Source organism: Mercenaria mercenaria, chromosome 4, assembly GCF_021730395.1.
Source record: "Mercenaria mercenaria strain notata chromosome 4, MADL_Memer_1, whole genome shotgun sequence".
Lineage (NCBI taxonomy): Eukaryota > Metazoa > Mollusca > Bivalvia > Venerida > Veneridae > Mercenaria > Mercenaria mercenaria.
In genome coordinates this window covers 74,355,821-74,379,023 of record NC_069364.1, presented here as the reverse complement: position 1 = coordinate 74,379,023, position 23,203 = coordinate 74,355,821, and the positions used below count along the sequence as shown (strand labels likewise).

The 23,203-nt window shown below is 36.2% G+C and overlaps 1 protein-coding gene across 1 annotated transcript in view; it reads left to right on the top strand.

Annotated features, from left to right (window-relative positions):
* Positions 1 to 23,203, top strand: part of LOC123552147 (natural killer cells antigen CD94-like) — a 71,782-nt gene that overhangs the window by 17,281 nt on the left and 31,298 nt on the right. The window contains exons 2-4 of the mRNA XM_053541692.1: positions 2,471 to 2,578; positions 3,161 to 3,349; positions 13,045 to 13,215. Of these exons, the coding sequence (XP_053397667.1) occupies positions 2,471 to 2,578; positions 3,161 to 3,349; positions 13,045 to 13,215 (468 nt within the window). The remainder of the gene's footprint in view (positions 1 to 2,470; positions 2,579 to 3,160; positions 3,350 to 13,044; positions 13,216 to 23,203) is intronic.

The window sequence follows — 23,203 nt, the reverse complement described above, 5'->3', positions numbered from 1 at the left end:
GTTGCACGAACTTTTGGGCCCGTTTCACAAAAAATTAAATTAATTCTCTCCTAAGTATATACTTTTAAAACATACTTATTTCATAGGATATAACTTGTACCCGTTTACGCATGAAAATCGAATTTTTCGTGAAACGACTATGTTATGAATCAACCGATACCGAACGGAGAAACGTAAAATAAAAAAGTAATGTTGTTATTAAAAATCAAAAATATCATATTATCATCATTATATACTTGAAATTCAGCGTCCATACTATAGCCGTCACTGTTAATGTTGTGACCTATCATGTGTCGGTGCGACATTAACTCCAAAAAAGAAAAAAAGAGAAAAATGTTGTGTTTGTCCTTGTTATAGATCTGTGACATCCTATGTACATTTCTTTGTCTGCCTAACTATTGTAAGGTACCTAACTGTTGTTAGGTTGTCATTGGTTGAAAATGGCGAAGGAGGTATGGATGATAGATGTTGTGTGAGAGAGTTTTAACGTGACAGCTCCCACATAACCCACGGCCTTTACAGCAGATAACATAAGCTTTTTTTTTTTTACTTAAGCAGTCGTGAATATCGCTTGCTTCGGTAATAGTATTCCTCGTAAAAGTCTTTTTGTTGAAAGTTGTATTGTTAAAAACAACGAATACTAGGTCAAACGATTGTCAGTGTCTCGCTTGGCGATATTAAATATTTTCTTGTTTTTATTTCTATATATTCCCTTGGTAATAATCTGAGATGTTTCTTGGCCAAAATACTTTTTCTAACTGAGATGAACACAAATTCAGAAATACTTAAACTTCAATGCTTCTTTATACAGGAAATATTAACAAGGTGCTAACCGCTGTCTGTAAACTGAATTAAAGATTAAAGGAATCAGTTACATGACAAATCTTTTAAGCCTGAATATTACTCAACAATTATATAAACAGAAATATAAACAGCAAATAGTAAAGAAAACATGTATATGACATATGTACAACACGATATCAGGACATAAACCGTTAAAGTTAAAAAAAAAGCTTCATTATACTAGGGGCCATCTCCACGTTATGAAAAATGTACATGGAAGCTACACTAGCTTTATAAATCTAACAAGAAATATCTTTAAAAAAGATGGTCGGCGTGATGTAACTGAAGCACAAGTTATATATGCGCAGAAACCTGTATTTTAAATTTTTTTGGCAACGTTGAAAGGGGCCTCTGTGAAGTTTTGTATAAATGAGGACAGTAGTTCTGAAGAAGACTATGTTTAGAAATTGTGGAGGGACACACGACGGACGCCAAACAATTACAAGAGCTCACTTTGGGCCTTTGATGCTTAAAAGATGGTAACAGTATTATATATATAAGTCAGTAAGCTAACAATATTGAAATACGTTCTATACTTTATTTCTGGAATTGTTGGAAGCAACATGAACCCTTACCCTACTTCAGTTTATTATCAAATTTGTCTATCATTCAGAATATGTACAGTACTGTTTTCACCGGAAAGATTTATTTAAAATTTAGAGTCTAAAATTTAACAGTATCGGACATGTTGTTGCAGGTTAGTAATGATTTGCACTGGTTAGAAATTGTTGCTGTAATACAGGGTAAGAGTTAATGACTGTATAAAACAAATAACCTTTTTGTAAAAACAAAACTTAAGGAAAGGAAAGTTAACAAAACAGAAATAACTTAACAAGAAAAATTAACAAAACAGAAATAAGTCCGGATGAGCAGATGAATATTTAGTTATGCACACCTGTTCAAGTGGTACGCATACAACCCGATCGTGCTGTACTTACAGAGGTTATAGATGACGAACGCGTTGTCATTTCACACAGTGTCACACATGACCGAGAGTGAAGCATTTTCAGCCTTTCCTCCAATCAGCGCCACTCTTACTAAATCTCTCATTATGGCTGAAAATACCGAGAATACCTTACCAAGCAATCCGATTGGTACATTATTCAGGCGGCATAAGGTCATACGAGGTCACAAAACCGTGCTTAATACGGCACGCCGAAATATAAAACCTAAATTCTTAAAAGTTTGTACCAAGAATTAATAAAACTTATAAAATAAAAGAATTGGGTGATGTGATTGTGATATAATGTATTGAAGGCATAATTGTAATGCCACAATAACTTAAGAAACAAGAGTTATTTTCCTATGACAGAATGGTCCATAATTCATTGTTACACATACTTCAGTATTGTTCTGACCTGCATAACCGAAGAAAAAACGTTATTCAGAGCATGTTATTGTTTGATAATAAATGTTATTGACAGTTATATCAGCTGTAATAAACTGCCTACACGGTGTTGAAAATATCTAAATTGTATAAAAATATTTAAGTATATATATTTGATATACAGATTTTTTTGTACGTATTGATTATGCCTTTACAGTGCATTGCGAGGCACCCATTTTGTATATTCTTAACAATTATATCCAGACTGACCTATGTATGTGTATTGCCTTTGTGTTTTAGGCTGTTCAGTTGATGCTGACTGTCCAGTTAACGCAACATGTAACGCAACTGTAGCGGAATGTGTCTGTCCTACAGACTATGTTCTGTATATCAACACGTGTTTATACGGTATGTAACGATAATTGATTGACAAATGATATAAACTGCTGTAATTATGTGCATTAAATCTAATTGCTAACGGAAACAACTTAAGCCTACAGACAGGTGTTTGGAACCGATGAATCTCTAAATTCAGTCAATCATAAAAGTAAGTTGTTTTGATATAACAGTACAAGTAAGTTATAACATCACTGAAAATAATTCTTATTCTGACAAAGTGACTTGATATTTACATAATGCATGCATTGAAAAAAAAAAGAATTTGAAATCAAGGTCTGGCACATTTTTATCTGAGTTGTAAATTGTCACGTATTTGGTCCTAACCGAGACTGTGGAAATATTTTTATTCTCATATGTGTACATAACAGTGTCTTTGAAGTTAAATGCAAATGATACTGCTGATCTGAAATGAACAATAAAATATATAGGATATATTCAAACTAAGAATGCACAACTCACTTGATATTCAGTTTCTCGGAGTCATCTCCGATTGTCTGTGATACATATATATATATCAGATAGTGTAGTACCAAATGGTTTTCTTAATATGAAAGAAACAAATGATGTGCCAGTGTTTCCCTTGTATCTCAGATTGTGGAAACCCACCCGACTTCTACGTGGATGGCATAGCATTATCATTCTTTCTGCTACATTATATCTACCTTGAAGGAGATTTTGTATATTATGAATGTCCGTCATCAAATTACTCACTGTACGGAAATGACAGTGGGGTGTGCGAGGTCGGCGGATGGACAGGGATGAATCCTGTATGCCTCCTAGGTAATATTTTGTGTATTTTTATGATGAAATGAAAACCTAGAAAACATGTGACTGTGACTCAGTCGTAGGAATTATTTAGGGTTTACTATGTAATAATGTCATTACTTCTGTGTAACAATTTTCAGTGTATTTTCTGTGTTAACAGATGCAAACTTGCATTTTATATAATCCTTTGTAAATGAAAAAAAAGCCAGTTTTCATTCAGTCTGTTTGTAGTACCTATTCGAACGAATACAGGACAGGAATTATATTTAAAGTTCCTAGTGTAGTAGAGTTTTCCACAAAATTTAATTTTTACTTTTTCTACCACAAAGAAAATCCAACACACCTTTGAATTTACACACCTTTAATTTTCACTTTTTGTTTAATCCAAAATCTGAGAACCAACTCTTTTCAATTACAGAATTCTATATTTATAGTATAATATTTTACCGCCAAAAATTGTATCAAAAGCATGAGAAATAAATGAAAAACGTGATTCATTACAATAAGGAGCAAAAATATAAAACAATCTATGTTCGCGCCAAGAGAAAAGAGCACGAAGATTTTACAGAAGGAGCAAAAGTATGAAAAGTTTTCCCGCCAACGTGGAAGGAGTAAACATTGTATAATCTTATATCAGGAGCATGTTTACATTTATACAAGACAAAATTAATTACAACAATAACATTGAGCCTTATTCGTGAGATTCACGACATTCCCGCCAAACCATAGTAGGTTGAAAATTTACAGATTCACAGTTCTACAATACGTTTTTTTTTTTTGACAGAATATACTGTGTTGTATAGAGTGTTTTGTTTTAGAATTATGTATACAAAGCAACCTCAATATATTCTACAACAAACATATCGACCTTTTATAAAAAACAAGTGATATATTTATACAGTTCATCAACTTCCTGTTGAAACATGGAAACAATTAACTTATACAGTTTTTTTTTTCTTTTTCAAATTTTTGATTTCAAGCAGTTTTGTAAAACATCTTTGTTTATACATCCATTCTATTTCTTCAATTCAAAATAGTCTTGTTCAATAGTAGCCCAAGTATCAACTAATTCACCATCTAGATACAATAGTTTTTTGGTATATGTGCAAGTATGTATCTGATACACAGTTTTCAGTCTTGAGTGTTCCATGTCCATGGTTGGGTGGTCAACACTATCCTTATCATCAGTGTCAGAAATAACAACAATGTCTCTTTGATGATTATTTAGGTCATTTCTTACAGCATCATCATCTTCTCCAGCATCCGAAACATCACTGTTGTTATAGAAATGATTATATAAGTCATCTTGGTTACCATCTTCATTCTCAACAACGACATTGTTGTCTGACATATCATTGTAAGCATAAAATTGATCATAGAAATGGTCACTCAAAGTTTCATTTACGTCTTCTGTGTCAGCTAAGACCATAGATCCAACGTCAGAATTTTCAAAGTCGCAAGAAGTCTCCATGATATCGCTTTCAGCATCGAAATTTTCATTATCAGTAACATCAAAAGAATTTTCTGCAACTTCGCCATCAGCATGATCAACAATAGAAACACTGTCAGAAATAAATTTATCAGCTTCTCCATCAATGTTTTCAGCATCTGTATCACAATCAGAAGAAATGTTTTCAGTTCTGCTATGAATATTATCTGCATCAGTTTTACTATCAAAAAAACATTCCACCGCTTCCCTCACAACAATACCTGCACACGTATCACCATCGGACGGAATTTCACCGGCTCCACTAACAACTTTGTCAGCACTATCAGATGGAATTTCACCAGCTTCACTAATAACTTTACCAACATCATAATCACTGACAACATCAGACGACATTTTAACAGTTTCGCAATCGACAATATTAACACCACTTTCATTTTCAACATCCGACTGCATTTTCATAGTTTCATTTTTAGACATTTCACTCTCCTCATAATTTTCATCATTAGCATGGTTTATAACATCCTGAAGATTTGTATCAAATCCTAAAGCTAAATCTTCTTTCACGTGCTTTGAAGCGTTCCCTTCAGGTTTTATGTCCAATTCTGAAGAACTGATGTCCTCTAATGCATCAAGTCTATCCAAACAATCCTCATCACTGCTGATATTTTCATAAGGGCATGTATTCATTGTTGAAGAAGAAGGTTTAACCTTATTCTTACTGGAATTTTGGACTGAAGTAACTTTCGAACGCGAAGCTGAATTAGAAACACTGTATGATATCTCACGTGCTTCAAATTTCCCAATGTCATGATATTGCATCAAATGGGCACGTAAATATTCTCTTCTTATCAGTTTTGCTGTGCATTCAGCCATTGGGCACAAAAAAGAGCTCCATTCTTCATGCTTTTCTCGAATATGTCGCACTAAATTTCTTTTAAATTTGTAAGTCCTCTGACATGTATCACACTGAAACATTTTGATTTTTCATATAAAAATGAAACTTCCAGCGATTTGTTCTCAATGAAATCTACACGGGTAATGACAATCCAAGCTTTGTGTCTAACTCATGATTTGCACGTGAAGTTCGTGAGAATATTGCTTCTTAATTGTATTGCTCCGGTAGATAAATTTAGTCACGTGGTTTACTGAACTGTTTGCTCCGGTACACTCAGTATATTCACGCCTGAAAAAATCACGTGATATACAAACTTTACTTGACCATTAAATTTCAAATCCCTTCATATTTTGAAATATATTTATCATTCAAATTAATAGAAAAACTTCTTATTATTATTTAAAAAAAAAACTTGTATTTCACATTATGTGACACTCCCTTCGACAAAATAAATCTGTTTTAAACACTTAACATCTATGTCCACATTATATTTTATATACAAATTACTTTACTTGCATACTGTTCACGACTACGCAAACTCTTCCGATTCATTCAGATACATTTTGATTTTTTGCTTTGCTCGCATTGCAGCAGATCTTGAAGTGGACCTTTTTTGACTTTCAAATTGCTGCTTTTTTCTGCAAACTGATTTTTTCTCAGAAGAAGACTCTTTCGATAAAACTTCATCAGATGTTTCTATAGGATACAGTAGGCACAAAGGACGTCTGAGTATACGTCCAGATGACAACTGTATTTTCGCTGAACGAATATAACCATCAGCACTGTGTACTACCTCGATTATTTTCCCTAGCTTCCAGCTACCCCTTGGTACATTATCCTTGATTTGTACTACATCACCAACGTGAACATTAAATTTTGATTGGTGTTTTCCGTGTTTTAACATAGACTGTGTCCTTTCACGTAGACTAAGTAAATAGTCATCGCGCCAAATTTTCCAGAAATTGTCTAACAGTTTTTGTCCTTTCTTCCAAATTTGTAGTAATCTTTCTGCTGAACTGTCCGTTATTTTAAAGTTAGAGTCATTTTCAGATAACTCACATTCCGGAATTCCTGTTTTTGGATTTAGGCAAGTAAAATGAGCTGGGGTGAGAGCCAAATTTGAATTTATATCGTCTCCGACATACACTAAAGGACGACAATTCACGACGGCTTCAGCTTCTTTAAGTACCGTATGAAATTGGTCACTGCTCAGCAATCTTTTACCAATTGATTTTCTTAGAGATCTCTTAATAAGGCCAACTAAGCGTTCATAAAAGCCGCCCATCCATGGAGCAACTTCCACTATGAAATGCCACTTTATTCCTTCATTTGAACAGTAGTTCTGAATATCATCACTTCTCAAAACTTTGTTCCACACTAATTCAGTTGTTTGACTTGTTACTTTGAAATGTAGTGCATTATCGCAAACAATTTCAGTTGGTTTCCCTCTGCAAGCAATAAACCGTCGCAAACAGTTCACGAAGGCAACTGCTGACATATCCGAAACCATTTCTAAATGGACTGCACGAGTTACCATGCAGGTGAATAAGCACACCCAAACCTTTTCTGTTTTCTGTTCTCGTTTGATGAAGAATGGACCCAAGTAATCAAGACCAACATGTGTAAAAGGAGAAGATAAGGAAACACGTGAACGTGGCAATGGAGCCATTGGAGGCATTTTGTATGGTCCTCCTTCTGTTCGTCGACAAACTAAACACATATTAAGAACTCTTTTTACTGTTGCTCTACCATGTGGTATCCAGTAACTGTTCCTTATCCTACTTAATGTCTGAGACACACCACTGTGCATCATTTGTTTATGCTCCCGTTCAATTACCAAATTGGTGAACCTATCATTTCGTGGTAGGAGTAATGGAGACCGTGCAGATTCAGTTAATTCAGCGTTTTCAAGACGACCTTTGCATCGTAGTAGACCGTTGCTATCAATGTAGATACCAAGCTGAAACTGTAAATTGTTCTTCTTCTTTTCGGCAATTGACTCAAATACGTCACTAAATTTGTTTCTTTGAACATGCGAAATCCACATTTTTTCAGAATCTTCGAGTTCTTGTGGTGTCAAAACATTTGAAGACATTGTTTCACATTTGAGTTTCCTGACAAATCGTATGACAAGTGCTGTAACTCTTATGAGCTTTCTTAATGAAGAGAATTTATCACAATCAATTTCAAATGGAGCCGTCACATGAACATTCTCAGACTCTGTTGACAAACTTACATTTTCTTGGAGCTTGTCACATCTTACTTCAGCGTTGAATTTATTCTCAGAATCATCATCTTCTGACAAGGTTGTCTCATTTATTGGCCACTCACAAAAGTCTTTTAGTAACCAAGTAGGACCGTGCCACCATAACTGTGAGTTAACTATTGTTTCCACTGAGCATCCACGACTACCTAGATCAGCTGGGTTGTTCTTTGATTTAACATAATGGAATTCAATATCTTGATGGCTTTTAATTTCAAGTACTCTGTTGCTAACAAATACGGAAAGCCTTTTCGTTGATTGTATCCATTTCAGTGTACATTGTGAGTCCGTGAACAAATAAAGTGCATCAATTGGTGTTGAAATTTGATTTTTCACAAAGTTGACACATCTGACCCCTATGAGAACCGCAAGTAATTCTAGACGCGGAATGCTGATGCTTGTAGTTGGCGCTAAACGAGTTTTTGCAAAGAGCAATTCCACTTTCCTTTCAACTTCTCCTATCTGTAATAAATATACTGTCGTAGCGTAGGCTTTACATGAAGCATCACAAAAACACACAAGCACACTTTTTATTCTTCTTGTTGCATCCACTGTGATACATCTGGGTATCTGATATTTGGAATTGTAGCAAGATCTTCTTGAATGACTAACCAAGTTTTCATATCATCAGCACTAAGCGTTTCATCCCAGTCAATATGTTTAAGCCAAAGGTTTTGAAGAAGAAGCTTCCCGCGCAATGTGATAGGCGAATATAGTCCCAATGGGTCAAAAAGGGATGAAATCTGCTTAAGCACGAAACGTTTGGTCAGGCAGTCTGATTCTAACAATTTAAGTTGCTTAATTCCAATTGTATCTGATATCCTGTTCCATATCAGTCCTAAAACTTTGATAATATCACTTTGTGTTCTGTCTACATCTGGAATATTTTTGTATACTGTGTCATCATTTGATGTCCACTCACGTAGGTTCATGCTTGCTTCAGAAAACATTTGTTTCGAAGATACATATAGAGCCTTTGCCTCACTTACAGTGTTTGTTCCGGTAATAACATTGTCCATGTAAATATCTCTTTTGAGCTTTTCAGCAATGTTTGTGTCATAGGAATCTAGATGATAGTTTATTGTTGCTCCTAATAAGAAAGGACTGGAAATCACCCCGAAGGGTACCCTGCAGAACCGGTACTCTTGAATATTGTTTTGCTCCACCGAGGGGTTCTTGCAGTCTTTTAACCAAACAAAACGGGTGACATCTCTTTGATTCTCTTGCAAGCCTATCTGAAGGAACGCCTTCTCTATATCTGATACAATACCTATTTTGTTCATTCTGAATCTAATAAGAGTTCCACAAAGATCGTTGAGGAGAACGGGTCCACGGTACAAGCATTCATTTAAACTGCTTATATCATACTTTGTCTTGGCAGAGGCATCGTAAACTATTCGCAGTTTTGTAGTCGTATGATCCGTTTTCATTACTGCATGATGAGGTAGGTAGTGTAACATGCCATCATTCTGATATCTTTCCGCTGGTTCTACTATTCCTTTCTCAATTTGATCTTTGATAACTGCATCATACTTCTGCATCAGTTCTGGTTTATCTTTCAGCCTAGAGATCAAAGATTTCAGTCGACCGACGGCAAGTGGCCGATTTTCCGGAACTTTTAGATCTACATTTTTCCAGGGCCAGGTCACAAAGTATCTTTCATCTTTGAATATCAGAGTGTCTTTGAAATTCTGCATCGCTTGTTCATCATCTGTGGTTTGAACACATTCTTTGATACCTATCGACTCGATATTCCAAAAGTCTTGAAGATCTGGTTTTCTTGGAATTGATTCATCTATGCTGGTAAACACTTTATGTCAGTATATGCATATTCACATCATTCACATTCTCATCGACTTCACTTGATCTTCCTGTTAGAATCCAACCTAGTTTTGAAGAAAGAAGATATAGTCCTTTTTGAACTTCAATCTTATGGCCTAAAACTATATCCAGATAGTAATCATTTCCTATCAAGAGTTCAACTGAGCCATTCTTTGTTTCTGTTGGCAATGTATCAGCGAGAGTAAGATTTTTCACGAGATCTTTGAAACTATTCTTGTCAGAAATGTTGACTGGTTTTCTCTGTATGCTTCCAGTGATGGTTGGAACAATATTTGCTGTGATTATCAAGTCATTTCCATCTTTGAGTTTTATCTTCAACTTTGTTGATACAGTTTTAATTAATTGGGACTTTTCACTGCCAAATGTGACTAGTCTTATTTCTTGTTCTCCTTCTGTTTTGAGATTAAGCGAATTTGCTAAACGTTCAGTAATGTAAGTCCTCTGAGACCCAGAGTCTAGAAGAGCACGTACTTGTTGCTCACTTTGACCCGTAGGATTCTGTACATATGTATTTGCCGTTTGCATCAACACAATCTCGCTGGATGAGAGAAGGGCGTTTTCGTCCGTTGAGGTATTTCTTGAAGAGTTGTCTTCAATTTCGTCTGATATATGCACACTTTCCCGAATTGTTGTTTTTTGAAACTTCTCTGGGCATAAACTTCTGTGATGTACGTTGGCTTTACTGCAATAAACACAAGTCTTTTTGCTTTTACAGTCACTTGATAAATGTCCTTCTTTCAAACACTTGTAGCAGCTGCCTTTAAGATATTCTTTTCTTTCATCTATGGTCTTATATTTTGGGCATTCGTCACTCCAGTGGCTCTTCGAACAGTATCTGCATATTCGTTTGCTCCTTTTATTCATTTGCTCCAAACTAGCTCTGTCGTTCACTGCAAGAGCTTCTGCCGAATTCTTATAACGATCCATACTATAAGACCTGTAACTATTATTCGCATCTGCTCTTTTCACTCTGTTAAAAACTGGCTTAACAATATCCTTTTTGGATTTTTCTGCCTTTTCACACGCTTCAACATATTCCTGAAGCAACTCACAAAGTTTATGGACAGTCCATTTTTTCTCTTTTCCCTTCTGAATTTCGAGATGACGTATCACATTGCTTGGAAGCTTTGATTTTATTACAGAAACAAACACATCTTGATTAGTGTTCTGATCAAGAACTTCTAAACTCCGTAGATGTTTGTATACACAATCCATCAATGATCTCAAGCTCTCAACATTTTCTGTTGCTGGTTTCAAGTTTATCATCTTATTATAGTGAAGATCTATTGTATCCTGAATGTTTCCAAATCTAGTTTTCAAAATGTTGATAGCTACTTCGTAGTTTTCATTCGAAAGAGCAAGTCCAGTGATGGCACCTCTAGCTTCTCCTAATAATTTGCTTCGAAGATAATTGAATTTCTCTATGTTGTTAAGACCAACATTGTTGTGAACTGAACTCTCAAATGACTGCCAGAACTCAACCCACTTTAGCTTGTCTCCACTGAACTGACTTATTTCTAATTTAGGGAGTTTCACTGATGATTTGCTCCGTAACTGCTTTTCCCTTTGACTTTCTAGTAAGTCACGTTGCATACTCAAATGCGTATCCAACACTTTTTGAATTTCCGTTGGCATATGTGTTTTGCTTTCGTCAAAGCCACTTATGTTTAACTGAGATGTATCCTGCCTCTTGACTTCTGTTAACTGAAATTCAATACTCTTCAGCTGAGAACAGACAGACGATACATAATCACATAATTTTGTATCTTCAGCTAACATTTGATTAAAAAATTCCTCATCAGTTTCCCCTATGTCCGCAGCAACTTTTTCGGACTGATCTTCAAGTTTAGTTACATATTTGTTGATTTTTTCTAGATGATCTTGAATTGTGCGTATGGTCTGATCAAGGTCTTCAGGTGGCAGAGTATTGACGTCAGTATGAGTAAGAACTGAAGCATTTCTTACCTCTGTTTGTAGAGTGTTCAGGTATCGTGTTCTAACTCCTTTCAAAAATTTAGACATCTCGACTGTCGTCCGAAAACTTTCTTCAATGGAATTTCAAATACTTCAAAAAATCCGATAATGACATAACACTTTCTTTCAAGCTCCTTATTTTCTTTTAGAATCACACAATCACTATTTTATACGAGAAAAAAAATATTTTTTTTTTTTTTACTATAATCCAATTTTTATAACACAATTTTCCACATTCACTCTCCCGGGTTCCGGCGCCAAATTCAATGTAGTAGAGTTTTCCACAAAATTTAATTTTTACTTTTTCTACCACAAAGAAAATCCAACACACCTTTGAATTTACACACCTTTAATTTTCACTTTTTGTTTAATCCAAAATCTGAGAACCAACTCTTTTCAATTACAGAATTCTATATTTATAGTATAATATTTTACCGCCAAAAATTGTATCAAAAGCATGAGAAATAAATGAAAAACGTGATTCATTACAATAAGGAGCAAAAATATAAAACAATCTATGTTCGCGCCAAGAGAAAAGAGCACGAAGATTTTACAGAAGGAGCAAAAGTATGAAAAGTTTTCCCGCCAACGTGGAAGGAGTAAACATTGTATAATCTTATATCAGGAGCATGTTTACATTTATACAAGACAAAATTAATTACAACAATAACATTGAGCCTTATTCGTGAGATTCACGACACCTAGTATTTTACATTTCAGTTAATTTTGGATATGTGTCTTGGAAACATAATTTACTAGAGACAATAATAAAGTTTTTCCCTTTCTCGGGTTTTTAAATAAACACTCAACAAATCTTCGGGGCATCCACGGCCGAGTGGTTATGGTCGTGGACGTCGTATCACTTGCCCTTCGAGCTTCACTGGACACATTGAACTGAAGGTCGGTCGAATGCTCTACCAAGGTGCCCGCTCGTGATGAAATAATGCACGGACGGTCTTCCATCACCACGAAAGCTTGGAAGTCGCATTACGATTTGTAATTGTGGGTGCGACGTTAAACTCTACAAAAACAAAACACGTCTTTGTTTTCCCCATATAACTGCCTTAGTTTCTCGTAGATAGCACCATAATGTTTGACATCACCATTTTGCAAAAATATAGTCACTCCCTACATTATAAAGTAGAATACGTTTGTACATGTATTAGATGTGTGAAAAGATGTGTAGACTTTTATATAAAAACGTGTATGTGGAAAAATGTCAGATTTCACGGCTGTCTGAAAAACGATTTGTGTGACTGTCTTATGATTTGTATAACGTATTTTAGATTGCGGGACGTTACCTGCAATAACTAATGGTAACATAACCCTAGATGATTCTACAAACACGACGGTTGGTGCCACGGCAACAGTTGACTGTGACGTTGGATACAACCCAACTACAACCATAATGACATGCTTAGATACAGGACAATGGGAATCTGCTGACTGTATTTCCGGTAGGAAAATATAGATATGTTATCAAAAGAGCTGATACTATTTGTACGATTACGGTGGCGGACAAGAAGATTTTTTATCTTACATTAGTTTTGTCTAATACGACTAACATGTGTTTAAATAAACTGCATCCGGCCCAGTCACCTACAGGAAATGTGTAGATTATAATACCGCCAATATGTGATAATAAATAATAAACTTGAGTAATGTAATGAAAATGAACAGGTGGAAATATCTATATGAAATGATTATATAAAATGAAAATACAGACTTTCAAACAATACAAATTTTAATGAATAAATTTTGAGTATTCATTCATAGAGAACCATAGGCAGCGATTCGTCTGCATAGGTAAGCTCTTGACAAGTACTTAGCGTATTTTCCGGGGTACGAATTTAACAAATTTCTCAGTTGTCCATTAACATCCAGATCATTGAAGAAATTACTCGAGACAATACTATCTAGTATATCGAGTCTTTATGTCAGTATAATGTTCGTAGTGTTACAGGAAATGAAGTTCATCTTCAACTAGAACAAAATATACAAAGTCGCTCACCTGGGGATTCACCAGTATACCTCCCAGTCTCTAGTCTAAGTGGTAAAATACCACACCGAAATTGACTGTTTGGATATAATGTGAGCATTTATCTGCATAGTAATCCCTGATTAAGTCCTAGGCATGTATAAGGTTAATCGCTGATTGTGTATAAAAATATTTGTTAATTCAAGGTTATCGATTATTTACTTAATGTCACAACACCAGTTGTCCCTGTTAACATTTTAACTGTGGTTGAATACACGTTTAGTTAGTAATAGTAATAGTTAGTTTGTAATTGCTGACCAAGCGATTACAATAACGTAGTGTGTTGTCCCATCTTCTATAAATGCTTCGTAAACAACCCGAGTCTCCTTAAAGCACAAGTATGGATGTGAACCAGTGAACCCCAAGGAAGTATGGTTATGGGATGTCTCATATTCATATTGAAATCAGTTATTTTTATGTGGAAAAAAGCTGAGCAGATGAAAATGATTAACGACCAAAACATTACTAGCTAAATATGCGTAAATTCATATGGTGACAAATAATATAATATTGGACCCAGTGCAATGTTTTACTTGAAAAAATCTAATAATGTATTGCCGACCATTCTACTTAAAGGTTTCTGTCAGTTAAGGTAAAAGTGGACTTCCAAGAATTCACTTGATAATACACCTATGGATGTTAGTTATTTATGAACCTAAAAGTTTAAATTATGAAAAGCAATTAAAAAAATAACTTTGGTTGTTTAAATGTAACATTTAAGACGGACAAGAGCTCGTTGAACACAAAATGCCCCCCTTGATGCATTCAGTAATTCCACAAGGAACAGAAATTATATGCTCACTGTAAACAAAAGTTCTACCATTCTGGTTTAATCTGACCTTGACCTTTAACCTATTAACCTAACAAGAGATTACAGAGTGATCTTGGCGCCATCCACTGAGCCATATTTGAATGTTCCAAATTTCAAGACTAGCTCAAGGTCAAAATCAAGGTCAAATTTCATTTCGGTACAAAACAATGTGTATGTGGTCCAAATTTGAAAGCTGTGGCTTGAGAAATGTGAAAGTAGGTCACCAGATCAATTTCAAGGTCAAAATTCATTTCGGTAGACAGACCTATGCATGTGCTTCAAATTTGGAGGCTGTAGCTTGAGAAATGTGAAAGTAGGTAATAGGTAAAAATCAATGTCAAATTTCAATTCAGAACACAAAAATATGCATGTGGTTCAAATTTGAAGTCTGTAGCTTCAGAAATGTGAAAGTAGGTCACTAGGTCAATCTCAAGAACAAAGTTCATTTCGGTACAAAAAACTATGCATGTGGTTCAAATTTGAAGGCTGTAGCTTGAGAAATGTGAAAGTAGGTCACTAGGTCAAAATCAAGGTCAAATTTTATTTCGGAACACAAAACTATGCAAGAGGTCAAAATTTGAAGACTGCACCTTCAGAAATGTGAAAGTAGGTCACTAGGTCAATCTCAAGATCAAAGTTCATTTCAGTACACAAAACTATGCTTGTGGTTCAAATTTGAAGGCGTAGCTTGAGAAATGTGAAAGTAGGTCACTAGGTCAAAATCAAGGTCAAATTTTATTTCGGAACAAAAAACTATGCATGTGGTCCAAATATGAAGCCTGTACCTTCAAAAATATGAAAGTATGTCACTAGGTCAATAACAAGGTCAAAGTTTTTTCAGTACACAAACCTATGCATGTGGTCCAAATTTGAAGGCTGTAGCTACAGAAATGTGAAAGTAGGTCACTAGGTCAAGATCAAGGTCAACTCATGTCAAGGTTCATCTTGCCACTCAAAACTATACACATGGTCCAAATTTGAATGATGTAAGTTATGGACATGAAGATTCTAAGTTTTTTTCCTATATAAGTCTATATGACCATGTGACCCCTGGGGCGGGGCCATATTTGACCCTAGAGGGATAATTTGAACAAACTTGGTAGAGAACCACTAGATGATGCTACATTACAAAATAGCAACGCCATAGTCTTTGTGGTTTGGACAAGAAGATTTTCAAAGTTTTTCCCTAAGTCTATGTAAACCATGTGACCCCCAGGGTGGATCCATATTTGACCCTAGGGGAATAATTTGAACAATCTTAGTACAGGACCACTAGATGATGTCATATACAAAATATCAAAGCCCTAGGCCCTGTGGTTTTGGACAAGAGGTTTTTCAAAGTTTTTTCCTATGTAAGTCTATATAAACCATGTGACCCCCGGGGTGGGGCCATATTTGACCCCAGGGAAATAATCTGAACAATCTTGGTAGAGGACCACTAGAGTTTGCTACGTACCAAATATCAGAGCCCTAGGCCCTATGGTTTTGGACAAGAAGATCAGAAACCGTTTAACTGTTCCTGGCCAATGTGACCTTGACCTTTGACCTAATAACCTCAAAATCAATAAGGGTCATCTGCTGGTCATGGCCAACCTAACTATCAATTTTCCTGATATTAGGCCAAAGTATTCTTGTGTTATTGCCCGGAAACCATTTTACTGTTCCTGGTCACTGTGACCTTGACCTGTGACATACTGACCTCAAAATTAAAAAGAATCATCTGCTGGTCATGACCAACGTTCCTATCAACTTTCGTGACCATAGGCCTAAGCGTTCTTGAGTTATCATCCGGAAACCGTTAAACTGTTCAGGGTCACAGTGACCTTGACCTTTAACATACTGACCTCAAAATCAATAGGGGTCATCTGCTGGTCATGACCAACCTCTCCATCAATTTTCATGATCCTAGGCCCAAGTGTTCTTGTGTTATCATCTGGAAACCGTTTTACTATTCAGGGTCACTGTGACCTTGACCTTTGACATGCAGACCTCAAAATCAATAGGGGTCATCTGCTGGTGATGACCAACCTCCCTATCAACTTTCATGATCCTAGACCCAAGCGTTCTTGAGTTATCATACGGAAACGGATTGGTCTACATTCCGACCGACCGACCGATATAATACGTAAGTCTTGATTTGATCATTTTGAAGCATGTTGTTCAAGATTTTCTTAAACTTTTTATTTAATTTCCATGTATTCCCTCTTACAGATAATCCTAGGCATCAAGTCATTGATCACTATTTAATCCCCAGTTATACTTGCAGGAAGAACTTGATTCCATGCAATAAAATATCAAATACATGATTATTGTATGACCTCGGAAAATGTTTTAAGTCTAATAAAATAAATTCATATCCACTATTTATGTGTTATTTCTACCATATCACACATCATATATATAATGCGAGAAATTACCATGATAATTGAAATTACAATGAAATGAAATCACGAAGTGTTTAACCATAGAGTTACTTCATTCTTCCTATTAACTGGTGTCATACAGGTGTACAGGTTAATGCAGAGATTATTATTTGTGTCATTGATTGATCTCTAGTGCTATGTCTATACCTGGTATGATTTAATACAGAAAAAGATATGCATTGATCAACAAAATATATCTACTTATTATATTCACAACAAACTAGTTTACAGCAGTAGTCTTTTTATGCGGGTGCATGTTCACTTGGATTGCCACATTTTTTAAATTATTGTAATATAATACGTACCTTATGAAGTTATAAGTAAATCATAAAGCAAGGAGTACAATTGATACCAGTAGAGCGTTTCTCTACCAGGTCATTTTGATTATTCATAAAATTTTGTATTTACATATTTGTGTTTAACTTCCTTCTTTTCCATATAAAGCTAACAATGGTGAATTCATGATTTATTGTTAATTTTTTTTTGTAATTCAATACAAATATTTTACGGATCAAAAGGGATTTTCACACAATTTGTTGCATTCCCCATTGTTAGCTACTTTCGAAGTTAGATTGCATTACACTTCTAGCTTTGTGAGGGACAATGGAAATTCAAACATTCATATATCACCATTTCAGTTTTGCGGTTTTATTTTTGCTTTAAACGTACTGTAAGCTGATTATATACCTTTTCAGTTTTTCCGTTTTATTTTTGCTTTTAACGTACTGTAAGCAGCTTTTATTTTTATATTTGTTACTTTTAATGTCGAGTAGAAATTCGCTTTTACATAAAAGTAAGTTTTCCAGCTTTATTGCAAGCACAGGAGCGATAACTTTCTTGAAGCGATATTACTTGAAGTAACAATATATGAACATATGAACATTTGAAATATGAACATCTGAAACATATGTGTTCGGGAACTTGGATACCACAGTAAAAAACGAGTATGCGCTGATTCACTTTACAATTTTATTCTCTAGCGTAGCGTAGCGATTCTCTGAAATTACAAACAATTATACATATAATAAAAAGTATATTTAAATCACAGGTAAAAACATATATTCAACAATATATTCAAAACGACAGTTACATTTCTTACGCAAATATCTCTAATTAAATTTCTTAAATACGCTAAATAGTATTCAAGTGCAAATATTTAATAAGCAACCTTTTAAAACAAAACACTCAATTTCAATTCGATAAATCTTACCGATTTATGATCTTTACCAAGTTTTACATCAAGTTCCTGAATTGAAATATATGTTTGCGCTAACGGAAGCGACGTTCAAAACAATAACAACAGAAAATGATGACGTCGACGTTAATGTTTGGACGTCGCGTAAAAGCACGTTAGAAAAGGCGGTAAAGACGTAAATTCAAATTAGAAATGTAATACGTTTCTAACAGTCCTCGCCATGAAATTTCCAGATTTCATAACAGAATTCAAATTTATCATAAACATGTATGTTACAAATTAATGTAGTATCATTAACAGTCTTGATAATAATGCTTTTCGAATAAATACCCTAGCACAGTCCTTTGACTTGAAAGCGCACTACTTTCATTTTAAATGCTGTAATTTATCCTCTTTGGAATATTTACAAGTATATTTCTTTCATGATATCAGCGTCACTTCTGAGAAAGTGTCTGTGTAACTTCATGTAAAAACGGCAGCTGATTAACTTCGAGTTACAAATTGCCCGGACTGTTCGTACACAGATCATTCGTACTCTTAAGCTTAAGCTGAACTTTCAAGTAGGCACAACTTCGTAATTGGTTTCACTGTTTGTGTATTTTTATACTTTACAATATAGCTTCGTACATGTCCATCACGGCTTTTGTTTGTTTTTACAATTCTTCCCAATGGCCATTTTCCTCTTGGGGTACTTTCGTCAAACACTAGCACAATATCACCTACACGTAAATCAGTGGTCTTACTTTGCCATTTTTGTCTCTGTTGTATAGCTGGTAAGTATTCTCGTATCCATCTTCTCCAGAAAACGTTTGAGAGATATTGCACCTGTTTCCACCGTCGTTTTACATATGTGTCATTCTTATTATATATTCCCCTTGGAATACTACTGTTAGACTTCATTAGTAGTAGCACATTTGGTGTAAAGGCAGACATGTCTTCAGGATCATCGCTAACCTTGGTTATTGGTCTATCGTTCAGGATTCTTTCAGTTTCTGTCATCAGCGTAACTAGTTGTTCATCTGTGAGCAATTGTTGCCTGACCAATGCTTTTAAAATTGTTCGTGTGGAACGAATAATCCTTTCCCAGGCTCCTTCTCTATGACTCGCTTGAGGCGGGTTAAAGTGCCATTCTATTTCCTTTTCTGTCATATATTTCCCTATTACTGAAGAGTTCCATTCTTGTATCGACTGCCGCAGCTGACGATCGCCACCTACAAGATTTGTGCCATTGTCACTATACACCTTCTTTGGATATCCTCAGCGACAGGTAAAGCGTTGAAATGCTGCGACGAAGGAGTTAGTTGTCAAACTATGACAGACCTCCAGGTGTACCGCTCTAGTTGAAAGACAGGTGAAAAGGCAGCCATATCTTTTCACACGTGTGAGACCTTCTTTTACAATAAGTGCACCAAAGTAATCTATTCCAACGTAAGAGAAAGGGGGTTCATCTGGTGTCGTCTGCTCTTCGAGAAGAGGCGCCATCTGTTGTTGTAGCAGGGGGGAGTGTTGTCGTCTGCACACTATGCAACTTTTCACTACACCTTTTACAGCACTCAGTCCTCGAACTATCCAGTACTTCTCACGCGAGATTGCAAGTACCTGTTGTTTTCCGGCATGACTGTTATTCTCATGAATATGTCGAATTATTAATTTTGTTATAGTGTGCTTGCTTGGTAGTATAATGGGACATTTACTCGGGTTTCGAGATTGTATACGTCCTTGTACTCAGATTAGTTTGTCACATATTTTGAGGTTTAGAGATGCAATGCTGCTATCAGTTCTGACTGGCTTGAATTGTTACAAGTTGTTCATCTCATTTGCGAATGTTTCCTGTTGTACATGTATCAATAATTCATGTTCTGCTTTCTGGATTTCCGCTAATGTTAAGTTTCCTTCTTCCATGTCAAGTTCGTGATTTAAGTCTTTCTGTCTGCAAAATACCTTGTATCTAAGTAACCACGCGACTGCTCTTCTAAGTTTAGTCCAACTTGAGTAGCGATCAATGATATCATCTAGACTTCTATTAGTCATTGTGATGTTTATCTTGACTTCTCTCTTCACTTCTGTATCATCGTCGGTTACTTCCGGTGCAAGCTGATTCTGTGGCCACTGAGTATGATCTTTTCTTAGAAAATCTGGTCCATTTAGCCAAATATGTAGATTCTTAGTGTCATTCGTATGTATGCCTCTTGAAGCTATATCTGCGGGATTCGACTTTGTGTCAATATGGCGCCACAGGTCTGGTGAGGTAGTATTATGTATAATGCTGAGTCTATTGCCAACGAATGTCTTGAACCGTTTTGATACGTTCTTTATGTATCCTAATACAATCATGGAATCAGTCCAGAAGGTAACTTGATCAATCTTTATATCTAGTTCATCAGACAACATCGCATAAATACGGCAAGCGACAACAGCTCCGGATAACTCAAGACGTGGTATAGACATCTGTTTGATCGGGGCTAAACGAGATTTTCCTATGACTAGAGAACATGTTACATTATCATAGGTATCAACAAATCGAAGGTAAGCACAGGCTCCACAGGCGGTTTCGGATCCATCACTAAATATATGCAGTTCCGTAGATTTAACACAGTCACTTGGTCGGAAACAGCGGTTTACAGACACATTCTCCAGACAAGGTAAGGTTGATAACCAGGTATGCCATTCATTGTTGATGCTCTGTGGTATCTGGTCATCCCAGCCGATCTTCAGTCTGCACAGGCTCTGTATTATTGCTTCAGCTTGAAGTGTTACGGGCGAGACGAGTCCCAGTCGGTCGTATATTGAACTTACAACTGATAGAATGCCGCGTCTCGTGAGTGGCTTATCGGACAGCTTGACTTTAATCTGGATTCTGTCGTCGTTAACATTCCATTGCACACCAAGTGCTCGATTACATGGTAAAGTTTCGTCTAGACTCAGATTGACGACAGATGGTGCGAGTTCAGATTCTGGAATAGCGTTCAGTATAGCCCTACTATTACTTAACCACTTCGTAAGTCGGAATCCGCCTAACTTCATTAGTGTTTGCAGATCTGTAGCCAGCTTGATAGATTTATCATCCGTTTCTACAGACTTCAGACAATCATCGACATAGAAATCTCGTTGTACTGTAGAAACCACTTCCTTTTCAAATAAACGTGCATTGTCAGTTGCAGTACGCTTTAAGGCATATGCTGCACAACTGGGTGATGATGTAGCTCCAAACAAATGTACCTTCATACGATAGCACTTTGGCTGCTGTTTGATGTCACCACCAGGCCACCATAGAAATCTTAAAGCATCACAGCCTTCTTCCGTAACACGCACCTGGTGAAACATTGCTTCGATATCTGCGGCTAGAGCTACCTTCTCTTTCCTAAATCGTATGAGAACTCCTACTAGACTGTTCATTAAGTCCGGTCCTTGCAGTAATTGGCTGTTCAGTGAAATGCCATGGTACTTAGCAGCACAATCGAAAACTACACGTACTTTGCCTGGCTTGTTCACATTTGTTACTGGGTTGTGTGGTAAGTACCATGTACGTCTAGAAATATTTCCAAGGCCATCTTTCACCTCTTCTGCGTATCCTTTCTCAATATAATCATTCAGGGATGTTGTATACATTTTATGTAATTCCGGGCCACGTGACAGTTTACGTTTCAGTTGTTGTAGGCGTACTTGGGCAAGAGCTATGTTGTCCGGCAAGGATGCATTCTCCTTCCTCCATGGTAATCCAATTTTGTAGTGACCATCTTCATGGGTAAGAGATGATTCCATAATCTGCAGAGCATGTTTGTCTTCAGCAGACATAGAGTCCTTTTCATTCAATGATCTATCATTAAATTCTGTATTCCACATTCTTTCCAGTTGCTGTTGCAGTAACACGTCTCTGGATTGTTCAAAGTGGACATTAACGATATTAGGTGCACAAGTGTCTTGAACTGGACCATGTACTGCCCATCCTAACCGTGATCGCACGGCGTACGGTTGATCAATGTTTCCTGAACGCACTTCGAGTGGAATATGTGCAGCTGGAGAATCTGTACCGATCAGTAGCATAACATTGTTTGTGTCAATTTGGGGTATGTCTATCTCTGATAAGTAGGGTAATTTCTTTAAGTCAACATTTACTGCTGCGGATCTTGTTGAGATTGGAAGCTCCTTCACTGACCACACCTTGGAAAGTGTCACTTCTTCATTTCTGTTTTCGTCCACCGCCATTACAGTAAGATCTATTTCCTGTCCGTGAATGGTACTACTTGTTGAGTTTACCGTTGAAATATTGAATGTAACAGGTTTACTTGTGACGTTCAAAGACTGTAACAACCTCTCATCACATAAGGTTTTATCTGCACCGTCATCTAACAGAGCGTATATTTGTCAGGAATTTCCATTTTCAGCATTCGCAATAACTGGTATAATTCCTAAACAGTTCTTCACATTTGAGTTCTTCACAGATGCACAAGTCACAGCTTGTGTCGCCGAAGATTCAGGATTGGGTCTGCTCCAACTATGTAACAACATGTTATGTTTCACTTCGCAACCGGGTTCCGTACATGACTTTGGTTTTCTGCAGTTGCTAGATGAATGGTTGCTTTTCAAACAGTTGTAACACAACTTGAATTTTCGCACCAGTTCTTTTCTCTCATTTAGACTCATCGATTTAAATTTGCTACATACAGATACATCCAGGCAGTTACCATGGCAACAACGGCACTTTCTTTCATTTCTTCTCTGATCAGAATTACTGTGTGGTCAATGTAGTTACATCTTTTACAGGCTTTGTACCGTGCGGTTTACCGGAAGTTGACTTCGCTGTTCGATTTTCTTTAATGAGATCGATTCCATACATTGAACTGGCAACACGTGATTTCTCATCAACAAATTTCACTAAGTCGGTAAAATGTACTTCTCTTCCCGACTCGTTAATTACGTGTGCTATATCAACCCATTTCACTCTCAGATGCATAGGCAAGCGTTTCACAATTCGCCT